General features: G+C 37.2%; 1 protein-coding gene across 3 annotated transcripts in view; it reads right to left on the reverse strand.

Moving 5' to 3' along the window:
• Nucleotides 1-15,470, reverse strand: part of LOC127436880 (ankyrin repeat and sterile alpha motif domain-containing protein 1B) — a 223,182-nt gene that overhangs the window by 142,967 nt on the left and 64,745 nt on the right. For all 3 annotated transcript variants that reach the window (XM_051691349.1, XM_051691348.1, XM_051691350.1), the window contains exons 2-3: nucleotides 5,946-6,026; nucleotides 2,687-2,843 (exon numbers count right to left, since the gene is read on the reverse strand). In XM_051691349.1, coding sequence (XP_051547309.1) covers nucleotides 2,687-2,843; nucleotides 5,946-6,026 — 238 coding nt within the window. The remainder of the gene's footprint in view (nucleotides 1-2,686; nucleotides 2,844-5,945; nucleotides 6,027-15,470) is intronic.

The following is a 15,470-nucleotide window of genomic DNA, read 5'->3' on the forward strand; positions in this document are numbered from 1 at the left end:
CTCAACCTTGGGATTCATATCCTGAGGTTACCAGAGCCGGCCTGATCCAGCTCCGTTCCTGCTTGGTGTCGGACTCCACTGCTACGTCTTTCTGAGTGATGACGACTAAATACAGCTGGTGCCAGTCAGACATCACTTCATTCTATTACAATGGACTTCAAGGAATGAACTGATGCCAACTCCATAAGACATGGGATACTTCATATGCCACGGCCTGAACCTTGGACTTAGGATAGACCTCACCGAAATGACCTGCCGGTTGAACTGTGATGCACCTCACTGAACTCTGCCTGCATCACCTTGGTCTAATGATGGACTACACTCTTAAAATGGAATGCATAGACTATCAATTAATTGCCAACAAAAGCCTTCATCGGCCAACTAACAAAGAACAATGCATCTATGTGAACTTCTGCAGTTATTTAAGGATGGACTCCAAAGACATTAGTCATTAATCTTACAGTTCATACAAAATCTTTGTTTAAACACTGGCCCTTAACACTTACTTAGTTTACTAATTTTAAACCCTGACTTGCACTGCAAATAAATAACTAATATTGCCATTATATTCATGCTGTTTAGCCAGCGGTGAACTGCCCCCCACAGTGAGCCTGGTTTCTCCCAATGTTATTTTTCTCCAATTAACCAACATATTATGGAGTTTTGTGGTCATTGCCACCTTTGGCTTGCTCACTGGGGTTCTAAATACAATTATTATTTAACTATTTATTTTTATACACAATTTACAATCATATTTAATCAAACTACACAATGATGACTCTAAGAATTTTTAGATATTACAGTTTAATTTTCTGTTAATGCATGATTTCCTGTAAAGCTGCTTTGAAACAGTGTGTGTTGTGAAAAGCGCTATTCAAATAAAAATGAAAATGACTTGATATATATATATATATATATATATATATATATATACGGTATATACACTATATAAATATATATGTGTGTGTGTGTGTGTGTGTGTATACTGTGTGTAGTATATATATATATATATATATATATATATATATATATATATATATAGTTAAATCAACAAACAAACAACAAAACTTTAACAAGTTTATTAGCATACATCACACAAACAATCCCTAGTTTTATCTGTTGCTGTTTTCTTTATTTATTTCTCATGCTTTCTCGATCACAAGGTCACTGAACATCAAATGAGACAGTGAATGGAAAGTTAACACCATTTTACATCAGAATTTTCTCAGGAGACATTAAAACATTAAAATCACTCTGTTCAGCTCACTATAAAGCGGATATTATCATTGCCTACAAGCACACACACAAAATCATCTTCTCAGTCACAATTTACATGTACAGTATATGTACATTAATCCAGAAGTGTTTCATTTGATAAATAGAACAACATCAGATCTTTTTTAACATTTAGCTGAATGATATAATGGTATTGATAAATACTCTTCAAGTAAATTATATTATATATATTGTAAAATGATAGAGCCTGTCACATGCCTTAATGTTCTTATCTCTGTCTTTATTTCAGTATGGACACGGCAGAGATGTGCTGAGTGTTCACACTGATTTTCTGTTCCTACAAATGGTAGAATGATAAATGAAAGTTCTCCGGTTTCATTGCATTTACAAATTCAGCATGAAACAACACACACAGGATCAAATAATGCTCACACATACACTCTATAGTTATGTACACTGAAAGTTTTCCATACACCTTTAGAATAGCACAAGAATTTAGACAAAACACAAAGAAGCATAATGTAGGCTACTACTGGACACATCTGCTCATTCTGCATAATTACCATTTGCAACAATTTAGAACACTAGTTAAGTCATCAAAACCATTAAATTGATAAACAAATTAAAGCTATCTTAGATTTCAGCTTCTTTAAAGAAGCCACTCTTTGCCTAGATTACAGCTCTGGACACTCTGGGCATTTTCACAGATAACTTAATGAGGTGCCCAACTGGGATCCTTTTTAAACAGTACTGAAGGAGTTCCAGTGTATGCTGGGCACTTGTTGGCTGCTTTTCCTTCATTATTTGGTCCAACTTTGTTCCAACATCCATTTTTTATTAAAATGTGAGTTTTGTAATAAAAGTCATACAGTATGTAGACACAAGTTTTATAAGCATTTTAAGTTCTAAGAGCCTTTTAAGATCATGAATTTAGCCAAGTATGTTCAAAGTGTTGACTGGAAGAGTAGATGGTATCTGCTCGATTAAAGCCAATAGCTCACTGCCATTCAGTTAACTGGGAGCACACTCCTTATTGGAGGATTTATAACCCATGTGTGTGTGTTTGTGTCAGCATAAAAACTATGAAACACTTAATTTTAAGTGATGGGACTATAAATGGCCTGTACATACTGTAGCTCTGTGGAAATAATGGCATACCCTCTGACACCAAATATATGAATATTACATTCATATATGAGTAATGCCTCAGTCATAAAGCAGCCAGCATCCCACACTGAGGTGTAATATGTAGCATAATCTCTCTGCCATAGGCCATGCGTGTGCGTGTGCGTGTGCATGTCTGGGCCTCTGTTTCGCCACTTTTCATTGCTTATGGCTTCTAAAGCACAGTGCATGTTAATCTACAGAGACTGATGTAAAATGAGGTGAAAAAGCAACATCTTTAGCAAATGACCATGCTGTGTTATTATGAGCATGTATGTGTGTGTACCTGTTCATTAACCCTGCTGTGAGACGGTCCATGGTGAATCAGGATCTGGACAATCTCCACATCACCTCTCCATGCTGCCAGATGCAGAGGAAAACAGCCCTTACTGTCCGCCACATTAGTGGAGGCTTCAAACTGCAACAACTTCAACACCACATCCCTGAGAGAGAGAGACAGAAAGAGACAAATACTCAGAGGGGAGTATTTTTTAAACAGCCATTAATTCTTGCAGTTCTGTTTCGTGCCGCCAGCAGCACATAAATTCAATTGTGCACTTCAGACCATGCAAATCTTCAATGGTACTGTTTGACATCTTAAAGTTCTTTTCAGGCACAGTGTAAATGGGGTAATTGTAAACAATTAATACATAATACATACAGTTGCAATCGAAATTATCCAACCCCCCCAAGACAGTAAGGATTTACAAAGGTAAGCTTTTCTGATGACCCAGAATTTTTAAACTTTACATCTATATCAGTTGAGTGACACATTCAAAGTCATAGTGTGAATATATAACCTAATATTTCTAAATAGCAGGATTTTTTATAAATACAGCCATGTCATAATTATTCAACCCCTATTGCATGTAGCTGTTTCTTAAATATGTAAGGCTACACAAGTAATTGTTTTAAAACAAAATTAAGTCATCAATCTGCAATGGGACTTATTTAAGTTTTAAAATTTAAGTTTAGCGTTGTAAGCAAAAATGTATATCTATGCAAAAAATGCATTTAAAAATAAGCTGTCTCAAAAGCTAATAGAGGAGATTATTTCATTACACATGAAAGGTCATGGCTAAAAGTACATTTCCGAGGCACTTCAGTTTCCAATAGACAATGTTGGCAGCACTATATATAATTTTTTTAAATATGGTACAACAGCAACCTTCTTGGGGTGTGGAAGAAAGCAAAACTTCATCAAGGGAAATGTTGACTTGAATATTCAAGAAGTAATAGGGAAGAAGTAGGAAAGACCTGTGGATTCCTGGAAGAAGTTTTATAGATGTATGACACTAAACTGAAAATGAGTTTTAGACCCATGGGTCAGCAGTACGTCTTGAGTAAGATGACAAGATGACAACGACACCATCCCCACAGTCAAGCATGGAGGTGGGTCAGTCCTGTAATGGGGGTGTTTTGCGGCTGCAGGAAACGGCTATCCTGACTATGTGACTGACACCATGGATTCTTTCAGGTATCAGGCCATTTTGGCATGAAAAATGTGATGCCTTCAGTGTGTACATTGAAGCTCGGTGATCACTGGACTTTCCAGCAAGACAATAACACCAAGAATACATCCAAGTTGTCTAAAATCTGGTTCAGGGATAGGTTGTGGAATGTCCTTAAATGGCCCTTTCTGTCCATCATTAAAATCCCACTGCAAACCTTTGTTGGGATTTCAAGGAAGCAGTGGCAGCACAGAAACCAAAGAATGTCAATGAGCTGGAAGCTTTTGCTCATGAGAAATGTGTAAAAATTCTAATAGAGAGGTGTCTGAAGCCTGAGAACACTTACCTGAAACATTTATTTGCTGTTATTAAGGATAAAGGATGCTCCACAAATGATTGACTTTGGGGGTTGAATATTTTTGACATGACATTTGTTGAGAGAATTAGTTATTTTTTATTTTAAAATTTGGGTAAACTGAACTCTTTGTTCTAAAAATCACTCAAAATATGCCACAAATGTGTATTAAAAACATACTTTGACCGTTTACTGAGGTTTTAGTTTATGTGTTTTAATTCACATCACCAGAATGTATTGGTCGGGGGGGGGGGGGGGGGGGTTGAATAATTTTGATTGCAACTGTAATCATACAACTCTAAAAAATTCCTCTCCCACACTGGCCTCATTTTTACAAATGTTTAAACCTCCCAAAAACCCTGAGATAATCTAATTCAATCCCATTTTTAAAAAAAATCTGCCTAATCTGACTTCACCACATCCCATAAACCCCGCCTTAATATGTCTCCACCCATTAGCACAATTTTGTAATCCTGATATGAGCTGAGCTGGATTAGAGCTCTGGAATCTAAAGTAAGCTTGATGTTTAAGTAGTGCTTTCTCTTCTTAAATCTATAGTTCCATGATGGGAAGGAATGAATGTCTGAGATGTTTAGGTTTGAATGTGAATAAAGCATGTTAAGTGTGAGAATATCTAAATTGACTCATTTACTCTGAACCTCAATCAGATATTCATTGTACATCCATCTTCTATAGGCACTTGTCCTATGCACATCACAGGTAGTTCTGGAGCCTATCCCAGCTGTCTCAGGAAACACCCTGGACAGGGGGCCAGACCATCACAGGGCAACACACACAGACATACACATTCACACTCTCTCACTCTCACTCACACCTATTTAGGGTCTCCAGTTAACTCAACCTGCATGTCTTTTTGAACTGTGGGGGTAACCAGAGCAAACCCACATGAACACAGGGAGAACATGCAAACTCCACACAGACAGGCCCAGTTGAGCCAGTACTCGAACCTGAGACCTTCTTGCTGTGAGGTGACAGTGCTACCCATTGAGCCACGTGCCACCCTTTTTCATTGTACATGAGCCTAGGAAAGAAAACTAGACTGTGATGGAAATACATTGAATGCATTCAATATGTTCATTCGTTTTTTTGTTTTTTTTTTGGTGTAGAAAAGACGCCTTGTTTATTTGTTGTTGAACTACCTATCTTGATGAATTATCAATCGGACTGCACATCAGCTCCTCACAGCCTCAATTGCATTCACGTAAAATTATATAAATTAGATTTGAAAGACTAAAATCTGAGACCTCTAATCTGATTGGATAACAGTGTTTCAGTATTTAGAATCACAACACTGGGACACTTCATTGTTAGTAGAGCTAAAATACACAATTGTGTCTAAATAGGCAAGTTACCTATGTACTCATAATATGAGATACATGACATCATATTCCAAGTCTTCTGAAGTTGTATGATAGGTTTTGTTGAGAAACAACAAAGCATTTTTTGCAGTAAAAAGGCTTGGGATATGATGCACGAGTCACATGGACAAATTTTATGATACATTTGTGTCTTTTGTAAGTGAATCACTATCAACGGCCATTGTATTGAGAAGTTGGTACGTGATATTCACTAAAACTTTGTGTAGCACAGAAAGTCATTTGGGTTTGAAACGCCATGAGGGTGAGGAAATTTGTTTGGGTGAACTATCCCTTTAAATATGGTGTCTACTCTGACAAAGGTCCATTGAGTCAATATGTAAAGGTGTGTGTGTGGGTTACCTGTGTCCGTTCAGTGATGCGTGGTGCAGAGGTGTGTATCCTGAGCTGTCTGCACAATTCACATTCAAGCCTCTCCACATACTGCAAATGAAAAGATAAGATTAATCAGTCCAGACACAAGTTCAAAACTCCTAAATATTTACAACTCTGTTAAGAACTGATCTGAGAGCTGATACAGTGGAATTTGTTTAAATCACACTCATGCCTGGATTGTTATGGTAATGGCAGCATCCCTATTCTCACGATCTCCAGAGGACCTTCATTACTACTCAGAGAACACACAAACACACAAACATGCACAGCAAGTAAGTTACATATTTGCCTGCAAATAAATGACCAAACACACTGTGTTGCCAGAAAACATTGTTCGTTTTCAGATTCAAGAATAGAAAGAATTTCATTTCATTTGTTGTTCAGTTCATTCAGTGAGTGGTGGTGGCATAGTGGGCTAAAGCACATAACTGGTAAAGGTTGCTGGTTCAATTCCCACAGCCATCACCACTGTGTCCTTGAGCAAGGCACTTAACTCCAGGTTGCTCCAGGGGGATTGTCCCTGTAAGTTGCTTTGGATAAAAGTGTCTGCCAAATGCATAAATGTAAATTTGTCCAATTCAATGAAAGGGCACTGAGTTTAAACTCTTTATTTTGTGCTAAATGATTGTTCATGTATTGATAACACTTGATCAGCCAAGGCAAAGCATTACTTTCCAATGCTTTCTTTCATACAAACACACACATCTAAATTACTATCTAAATGAGGACATACCATAGACTTCTAGTGTAATAACTATAGATGAACTTTAACGCTACCCTTTATTGAAAACTTTTGCATTTTTAGAATAAATTATTTGCTTTCTTAATTAATTGATTTTCCAATCGAGGAAGTCTCTCATTGCCTCCAAAGGGAGGTTTTGTCTGATTTAGCTCACAAATGTGTCTCCAAACTATAGCTAAGTAAAAACACCCACCCACACCCACACACACACACACACACACACACACACACACACACACACACACACACACACACACACGCATACACGCATACTTGAGGACAGCTGTTGAAGTCCATAACTAGAATGTGAGCGGTCAATAGAGATGATGTCTAGACTGATATATAAACTCAATCCAGACAGGCACAGACAGGACAAATGCCACGACCCACGACATGACTCAAAACATAACCGACCAATCACAAGACAGCAGGAAACACACACACACACACAGTCCCATGCTGCCATAAATACAGACATTCCAATGGTCTGCAGAAACAACATTAGCAGAGGAGTATGAGAAAACATCTTAACCTAATTCAGAGGGTAACGTCTGTGTGTGTGTGAGTGAGAAACTGAGAGGGAAAAGAGCAGGGTGCTTTAAAGGAATGTCCTGAGTTCAATACAACTAAACCTCTATCACAGAAAATACTTTCAACTCATCAATCAGTTTGTAAAAACAAACAAAAACTGTGTACAGTAATGCAATTACAATGGAAGGCATTCTGGAGGGTTTGAAGCAGAAATGTTCTTGATTTTTTGTTAAAGCAATTCTTCTTGTTCAAAAAAAAAAAGAAAAAAGTTTGAGCTGTAAAGTTGTAAAAATCTTTCATTTACTGGTGGGACTACTGTTCCAGGCGGATTAACTTTAAGCATTATGTCCCTTGTTGGTATCCTTGCAGACACTGAGCAAAAGATACTGCATACAAATTTACACAAAATAAGTTGGTATGCGATTTTATCACAATAGTCTCATGTAAACACATATTGCACTGTATGTACAATAGTGTTTTGGCTATACATTTGAAACTGTGTGTATTTTATATTCCAGTGCAATGCTTTGCCCCATTGACTTCAATTGTGCATTACTGTAAACAAAGATTTTGGTAGTTTTTACAAACTGAGGAATTAGTCAAAAATACTTTCTGTGGTAATATGCATTATGCAAAAATGCTGTCAATGAAGCTTTAATTTAAAATGGATTAAAACTTTAGGCACATAAAATAAGTACTTAAGCACAGGCGTAGCGAACAAAACTGATGCAGCCATTCAAAATTTAAATTTCAATGTTTTCAATGTGAATTATCATCTTACAGATACTGTCAATCAACTACAGTCTACATTCTATTTTATCCTGATTTACAATGTTCAATCTGCACTGCCACACAAGCTGCTTGTCTATGCACAGTTTTCATGGATTTAAGCACTTTGCGGCTTTGTTGCTTGTGTTGTGTCCTGGCAGAACAATTGTGCAGCTCTCTCTTTAAAAGGAACAACAGAGAAGGTTAAAAAAGCACAGAATTGAGTTAGTTAACAGCATTAGATCAAGCTGAAAAACAAGACTGCTCCTCCACAGATTAGGCAAGTATTCAGGGTATTTCCTCCACATATTGAGCATTAACTGCATCAGAGGCTCATTCTCTGTGTGTTTATCAGAGGTCACAGTCTGCAGCAGTGTGTCTGTGACATGGCTGAATGAATCTCAAGTCATGGTAAAGGAACAAAATAGCTCAGACATCCTGATGTGTTGTGTGAGAAAGAGATTCCACATGTTCTGGGCTATTTGAATAACTCAAAAAACATACTTAACACTTAAGTATCAGGTTGATACTTCATGCCATTTCCTAATCTTATGAGAACTGATTGTGAAAAATAAATAAATAAATAAATAAATAAATAACAAATTGACACGAGGGCATGCTTCAACGTACACAAAAGGAGATGTTAGGTAAAATGACAGCCTCATTCACCATCCACAGTGAATGGTGACTGAGGCTGCCAGCCCCTTATATTCCACCTAACATCTCATTTTGTGTTCTGTGGAAGAAAGTAAGTCATACGGGTTTGTAACAATATAAAGGTGAGAAATGAATATATCATTTTTATTTAGTAAACTGTTCCTTTAACATCAGGATGAAACTTAAGCATAATATTGTGAAGAATGAGAAAAAAATAAGTTTGCATTCAAGCATCTTTTTCACACACACACACACACACACACACACACACACACACACACACACACACACACACACACACTTTAGTACACAGAGCAAGGGAAAGCCCTGCCGTTGCTGGGAGTGTATGACTCATCCTGTGTGTGTGTGGAGAGCACCAAGGTGCTGCACTGCATACAGTATATCAGTGTTACCCAACCTGCCCCACACACACACACACACGGCAGCGCAGAGCTAATTGGCACAGCTACACACTCTGGAATCTGAGTAGCTAGAAGTACAGGAGGGAGGGTTATTGAAGAGGAGGATATGAATAGAAGTGGAGAACGAAAGAGAGACAGATATGCTTAAATAAGCTCCCACTGAGCATCGACACTGCTCTCCTGATACACACAAATACAAACTTCAAATATCTCACACAGATGAACAACACTTTAGTCTACACAATACTTTATGTGCCATAACATTATTACAAACAGCTGGTTGCTAAATACTGTAGTTCTGGGTGGTTGCTAGGGCATTGCTATCGTGGTTGCTAGGGTGCTCTGACAGCCTGAGTTAAAAGAGCCCACCTGACAATTTGGCTCAGGTCCCTCCAAAAATGTCTTTGGGATTTTTTTGCACACTTTGGCAGAACTGCCAGTCTATACACAAAATAAAGTGATTTCTGGGCTATTACACTGGTATGTCCTTAAAATTTACACTTTAAAATGGTTATCAGGAGTGGCCCATTGAGACTATAGGGTATCGGGGCTTGAGGTTATACTTTTTACTCCACTGAATATTTCTCAAGGGAGGCTTATTTTTCAAAGTCAGTTTCTGCATAGTCACATGCCTTCAAGTATACAAAAAAGCTATTGCACATTTTCATCAATATTGCCACTGAAAACAGATACAGATCATTGAACACATGTTGAACACACATGCATGCTGTCACATAGGGTGAATTGTAACAATAGCAGGGAATCTGCCATTGAACCAGTGCCGTTGGTTTCATGTAAAATTATGGGGTGAAGGGGAACGTGTTCCTACCATCACAACCACCAAAACAAAATCTTCTTTTAATCTATGCCAGCACTGAACAGTCTTTTACAGGCTTTTCAGCAAAATTTTAAAAGTAAAACACTTGTGAAGCACAAAATGATTCATGAAATAACAAAAATTGAAAGGTTAAAAAACAAAATCATCTAAACATTGTTTTGGTCAACAAATATTGTAATTTATAAACCGTATACATGACATTTAATATACATGTGACAACATGCCCCAACCTGACTTCCATGAAAAATACCTTGGTCCTAAGGACACATTGAAGCCTTCAGGTAAAAATCTGCCTTCATAATATAGCTGACCCTTGCCTTAAGGCCTTTACACACCAAACTTTTCGGTGCGTTTAACATTTTGGATCAAAACAATGGATTTCCTTTTTTTTTTTTTTTTTTTTTTTTTTTATCCCATTTTCTCCCCAATTTAGCCTGCCCAATTCCCACTACTTACTAGGTCCTCGTGGCACAGGGTGGCGGAGGACAAGTCTCAGTTTCCTCCGCTTCTGAGACAGTCAATCCGCGCATCTTTTCACATGGCTCGTTGTGCATGACACTGCGGAGACTCACAGCATGTGGAGGCACATGCTACTCTCCACGATACACGCACAACTTACCACATGCCCCACTGAGAGCGAGAACCACTAATCACAACCACGAGGAGGTTACTCCATTTGACTCTACCCTCCCTAGCAACTGGGCCAATTTGGTTGCTTAGGAGACATGGCTGGAGTCACTCAGCACACCCTGGATTCGAACTTGCGACTCCAGGTGTGGTAGTCAGCGTCAATACTAGCTACCCAGGCCCCTGAAACAATGGATTTCTAATGAGCCATTCACACCTGGCACAAACATTCACGCCGAATCGTGCACCGAAAAAGCAAGGATTTTTTTTTCAGCAAGTGTAAAAAACAACAATTCTTCAGTTAGGAATTTTGTTTTATTGTGTGCATTATACAGACTCTTGGAGCATTTAAATGTCATCACGTTTAAGGGCTTTGAACAAATGTATAACACAAGTAGATGTACATGGCAATAAGTTACAATTAAAAATTTGTTTTAACAGTCATTGTAAGTGTGCATTATCAAAGACTTTCTTGCAAGTCAGTCCACTGGCGGCCATCTTTGGAACATCTCGGGGGGCAGTTTCCAGTCATGACAGTGCAGCTCCTATCTACTTGAATGGGGTAACACAGAAATCTCAAAAAATGGTTGGTCAAGATTACGATCAAAGAAAATATTTTAATTCAGCAGTAAAATCTGACAATGCTTGTATCATAAATTGTGGTTCTTTACCTTAGATTACGTTAAAAAAATGCAATTTTCCCGGCTTGTATAGCTAATGCGCATGTGCGTTCTCAAGATAATTGACAGGCGATGTCTGTATCTAAAAGGTGACTGGCTCTTTTAACTGTAAGGCGGGACTTCCTTTCTACATCTGTTGACCGTTGGGTGCTAGAGCTTCTTGGTTGAGCGTTCCAATTCCTCCCATTCATCTTAATAGAAGTGGTCGTCAGTGTACACCAATGTGGATTGTTTGCTTGTTTACCCAAGAGCTATAACAAAATATGAAGATTTGGAGCAGAGAATTCATAAAAATAATTTGAATTATTTAAACTAAGTGTTTAAAACCAACATACAAAACCTCTGCTAGAGAAAACACACATTTGCGCAATTGGATTTTGGCTCCAGAGTTTATCGTTACTGAGATACAGCCCTTGCTACAACCCGTGTGACAACAAACCTCACTCTCCCTTATATATTAGCTTCATCGTCATGAAATCTAATCTACATGGAATCCAAAGCACAAAGTAAAGCTATAAACGGTTTAAATTGTCTGGATTCAGTTATGTTTACTGCATAGAAACAAGAAAGTGCTGTTTGTGTGCCTGTAATTGAACTTACAATAAAATTTAAAAAGAGCAACGTTGTTTTTTAATCCACGGTTGAGTCATTTGCTCCAGTAATTTATGTAGCTTCATAAAAGCCTATACTGCATGATTGTGATAAATAAAACTATAGTGCATTTCACAGTATTTTCCGATGTTTCAGCATGTTACTTGCAGCAAATACAGGCTCACTCTACTTGCAGTAGTAAAAAAATGTCCAACCAAAAACACAATGCTATTGTCTGATGCAGTAGATCACATGTCAGATTGATTGGTATACTCTGCTGATACCCCTCTCCTTTCATTTCCACTGGGGTATAATTAAAACCAGACACGAGCAATCAATAACCACACTGTATCCTGGGGGTGGAGGAAATGCACTGATGTCATTGATTCACTTATGAGCCTGCTGAGTGTTACTGGGTGTGTGTGACCTCCTTATGAAAGATCATAGACACAAACACACTCAACAAAGTTTGGCACAACTCATATTGGCAGTAATTAGAAGCTATCAGATCTTTCATATCTACCTGCAGTCTGTTTCACAACAAGCTGCTGTTTCTCAGTACAATCTGATTATATTTAATCACTTAGATTAATGCTGGAGCAATTTGTTGTTATATACATCATCGTTACAGGAAACCTGACAAGAGCGCAACACCCATACACACACACACTCTCTGGATGTTGTTCTTCGCCAACTCACAAACAGCTAATACATTAGATTCAGCCCATGAGGCAAGTTTCTATGTCTGTAAATGTGCGTGTGTGAATGTGTTAAACAGACTTTGTATGCGTAGTCCTGCCAAATGATTTGAGCAGAAGCCGAATTTAGATTTTAACAGGCCTCCACGTAAGCAAAATTAAATCAGAGAGCGAATGCCAGCACAAGGCAACCATATGAAACCCTTGAGTCTACCTCAATCTTAGTCTTTCCTTGAAGGCAAAACAATGACTAAATAAATCTAGAGGTGGAAAACAAGTGCATAGTAAGAATACTATGTGTGTGTGTCTGATGGACTTGTGCTGCAGCCAAATGAGTGTGGATTTAGTATTCTGTGGTTACTTCATACTAGAGTTCTGGTCAGTATTTGACCACCACTATCCCGCAATGCTGCCTCCCTGACCAGCCAGTCACAAATCTGCTTCAGCTTTGACCACTGTATGGGTTTACAGAAGCTCTGTTTCAGACCTAGTTAGCTGCCTTGCTGTCTACCATCTACATAGGCAGGTTCTTTCAGCATTCTAATTGAAATGAACCCTCATCAGTGACTGATTTGGAGTGCTCTACATAGACAGCAACTATGCCACGCAAACAGCACTCCTCACATGAAGCGCATGGGAGACTCAACTCAAAATTTATTCCAATGTAGTTACATGTTGCTATGTTAATGATGTGATACTCTAATAAGCATAAAAACACATAGTAGTACATACAAATATTACATGGAATAATACATTTTCTATTAGACTGAACTACTTTGCATCAATATTTTTTATTTTTAAGTAAATAAAGGTATATTTATAAACATTTAAAGGTCAACGTTATGCCCATTGTTTGTCCAGATATAAGTTATTCAAAAATACGTTAAAAATGCAATTCACACTTAACAATAACTACATCTCTACGATGATGAACATGCTTTCAATTTCTGTGTTCAAAGACATTTATATAAAAAAAAAAAATATATATATATATATATATATATATATATATATATATATATATATATATATATATATATAAATTTTTTTGTTCTTAAAAGTCAATCTAAATGGTGTAACCATCCGGAGACAATTAAAAAATAAAAAATGAAAATTCTTTAAAACAAATGTTGGCATAAGTAGTTTGGAATCCTTTATTATTATTTCTTATATATAAGCAGTAAAACAATTTTGTTTTATAATATTAATATTCATGACTCAAAAATTCATGATATTTGTACAAAAATATTCTTACCTTGAACATTTTTAAATTTTTTAATTAAGGGTTAAGTTAAATATATGTGTATTAAAGGAGTAAGAACAGTATTTTAATTTGACGGTTACACCACTTGACATTTTTTACATTTTTTTATTATTATTTGTTTGTAGAAAATGCTATAAATGTTTTTCAAAAGTTCATGAAACCAACATGAAAACAAACATTGCATTTCTTCAAACTTGACAAGTGCATTTTAAAATTATAATTTTTTTAACATTTCTCATTTTTATCATCTCGGACAACCATTTGTCAATGAGCTCGTTTACATGCACACCCATATGCTGATTATTCTTTAAAATCTGCTTATTTAAAAAAATCAGACAATGCAAGAAATCCGTGTTTGTATGACATTTGAAATAATCGCGTTATTCTCTGCTTTTGATGTCAAACCGTGAAGAGGCATGCACTCAGCACATGCATACATTGGATAAGCCAGTAAGAACGGCAGTTAAGGTGTTTACATGTCACACGAAATCGCCGTAATGGGCGAAATTAGAAAAATCTAACCGTGTTGATTGGTTTATTCTCACGGTGTTAATGACCTTCCACCGGAAAAGGAATGCCGTTTTTTTTAGTTTATATGACCACACTTGTTGTCGGCACACTCATTGACCCTTAAACATCAAACTTAGAAACATATAACCATTTATCTCGACTATCTTCAGTGATATTTTTCACAGAGTTTGTTGCATTCTGTGCTTGTCTTCTCCGTGAAGGATGCATGTGATTTTACCAAAAGAAGGAATCTTAGAGGGCATCTTACCTTTTGGAACAGGCTTTGTGTTGGAAGCATGCCTATGATGCCTTAAAAGATATTATAGGTAGGCAGTTCACTAGATTTCAGAACAGAACTATTGTGTTTTGCATGAGCTCTTGATTTTGAGCCTTTTTATAGTCTAAATATTAAAGAATTAAATATTAAAAGCATACATTATAGCATTAAACAAGAGTATATATCAAGCCTAATTATTTGCTTGTGCACTCGAATGAGGTGTTAGCAATCAACACTTAGTCTGGGCTTAGCTTTAATCTGCTGGAGAAGAAAGCTGGGAGGGTGTTTTAAAGAACCTGGCCTGACCACATGAGATACTTATGAGATTGATTACTGGTCTGAGAGATGAAGAGGACATGCTCTCCACCTCTTCCTCTCTTTTTCTTAGTGCCCACCCTGTTGAGGATCAAACAAATCATCAGTGAAGAACCCAACACTGGGGTCAAGAGATCCATCATTGCTCTGTAGTCACCTACAGTGGCCTGAAAGGCTGATTACAGAGAGTGTTCTGGGTCATCAGTCACCATAGGTGGACAGTTAAGATGTGCTGACATCCTGTCTGCATAACAAAGAGCTTTTATGACCAATTACAGGCTGAAAGATATGTGCACACCTCATAAAACTAATACATTTACACACTCAAAGTTAAGCAGATTAAAGACCCCTTGAACTGGCCTGACAAGTGCCATTTTCCATTCTGTGTTGACATATTTCCTTTAGAAACAGTTTGGCTGAAACATATCGAAGGGCCGTGATTGGCCAGTTTCTTGTCGGTATGTGTATATCTATATCTGATAAAAGTTGTTCGAGTCATTTTAGTTTCAGTAATATTTAAACATTTACTATATAAATGTCACCTCACAGATTACATTTAAACTTTTATTATA

The sequence above is a fragment of the Myxocyprinus asiaticus genome, chromosome 47 (genome assembly GCF_019703515.2).
Source record: "Myxocyprinus asiaticus isolate MX2 ecotype Aquarium Trade chromosome 47, UBuf_Myxa_2, whole genome shotgun sequence".
NCBI lineage: Eukaryota > Metazoa > Chordata > Actinopteri > Cypriniformes > Catostomidae > Myxocyprinus > Myxocyprinus asiaticus.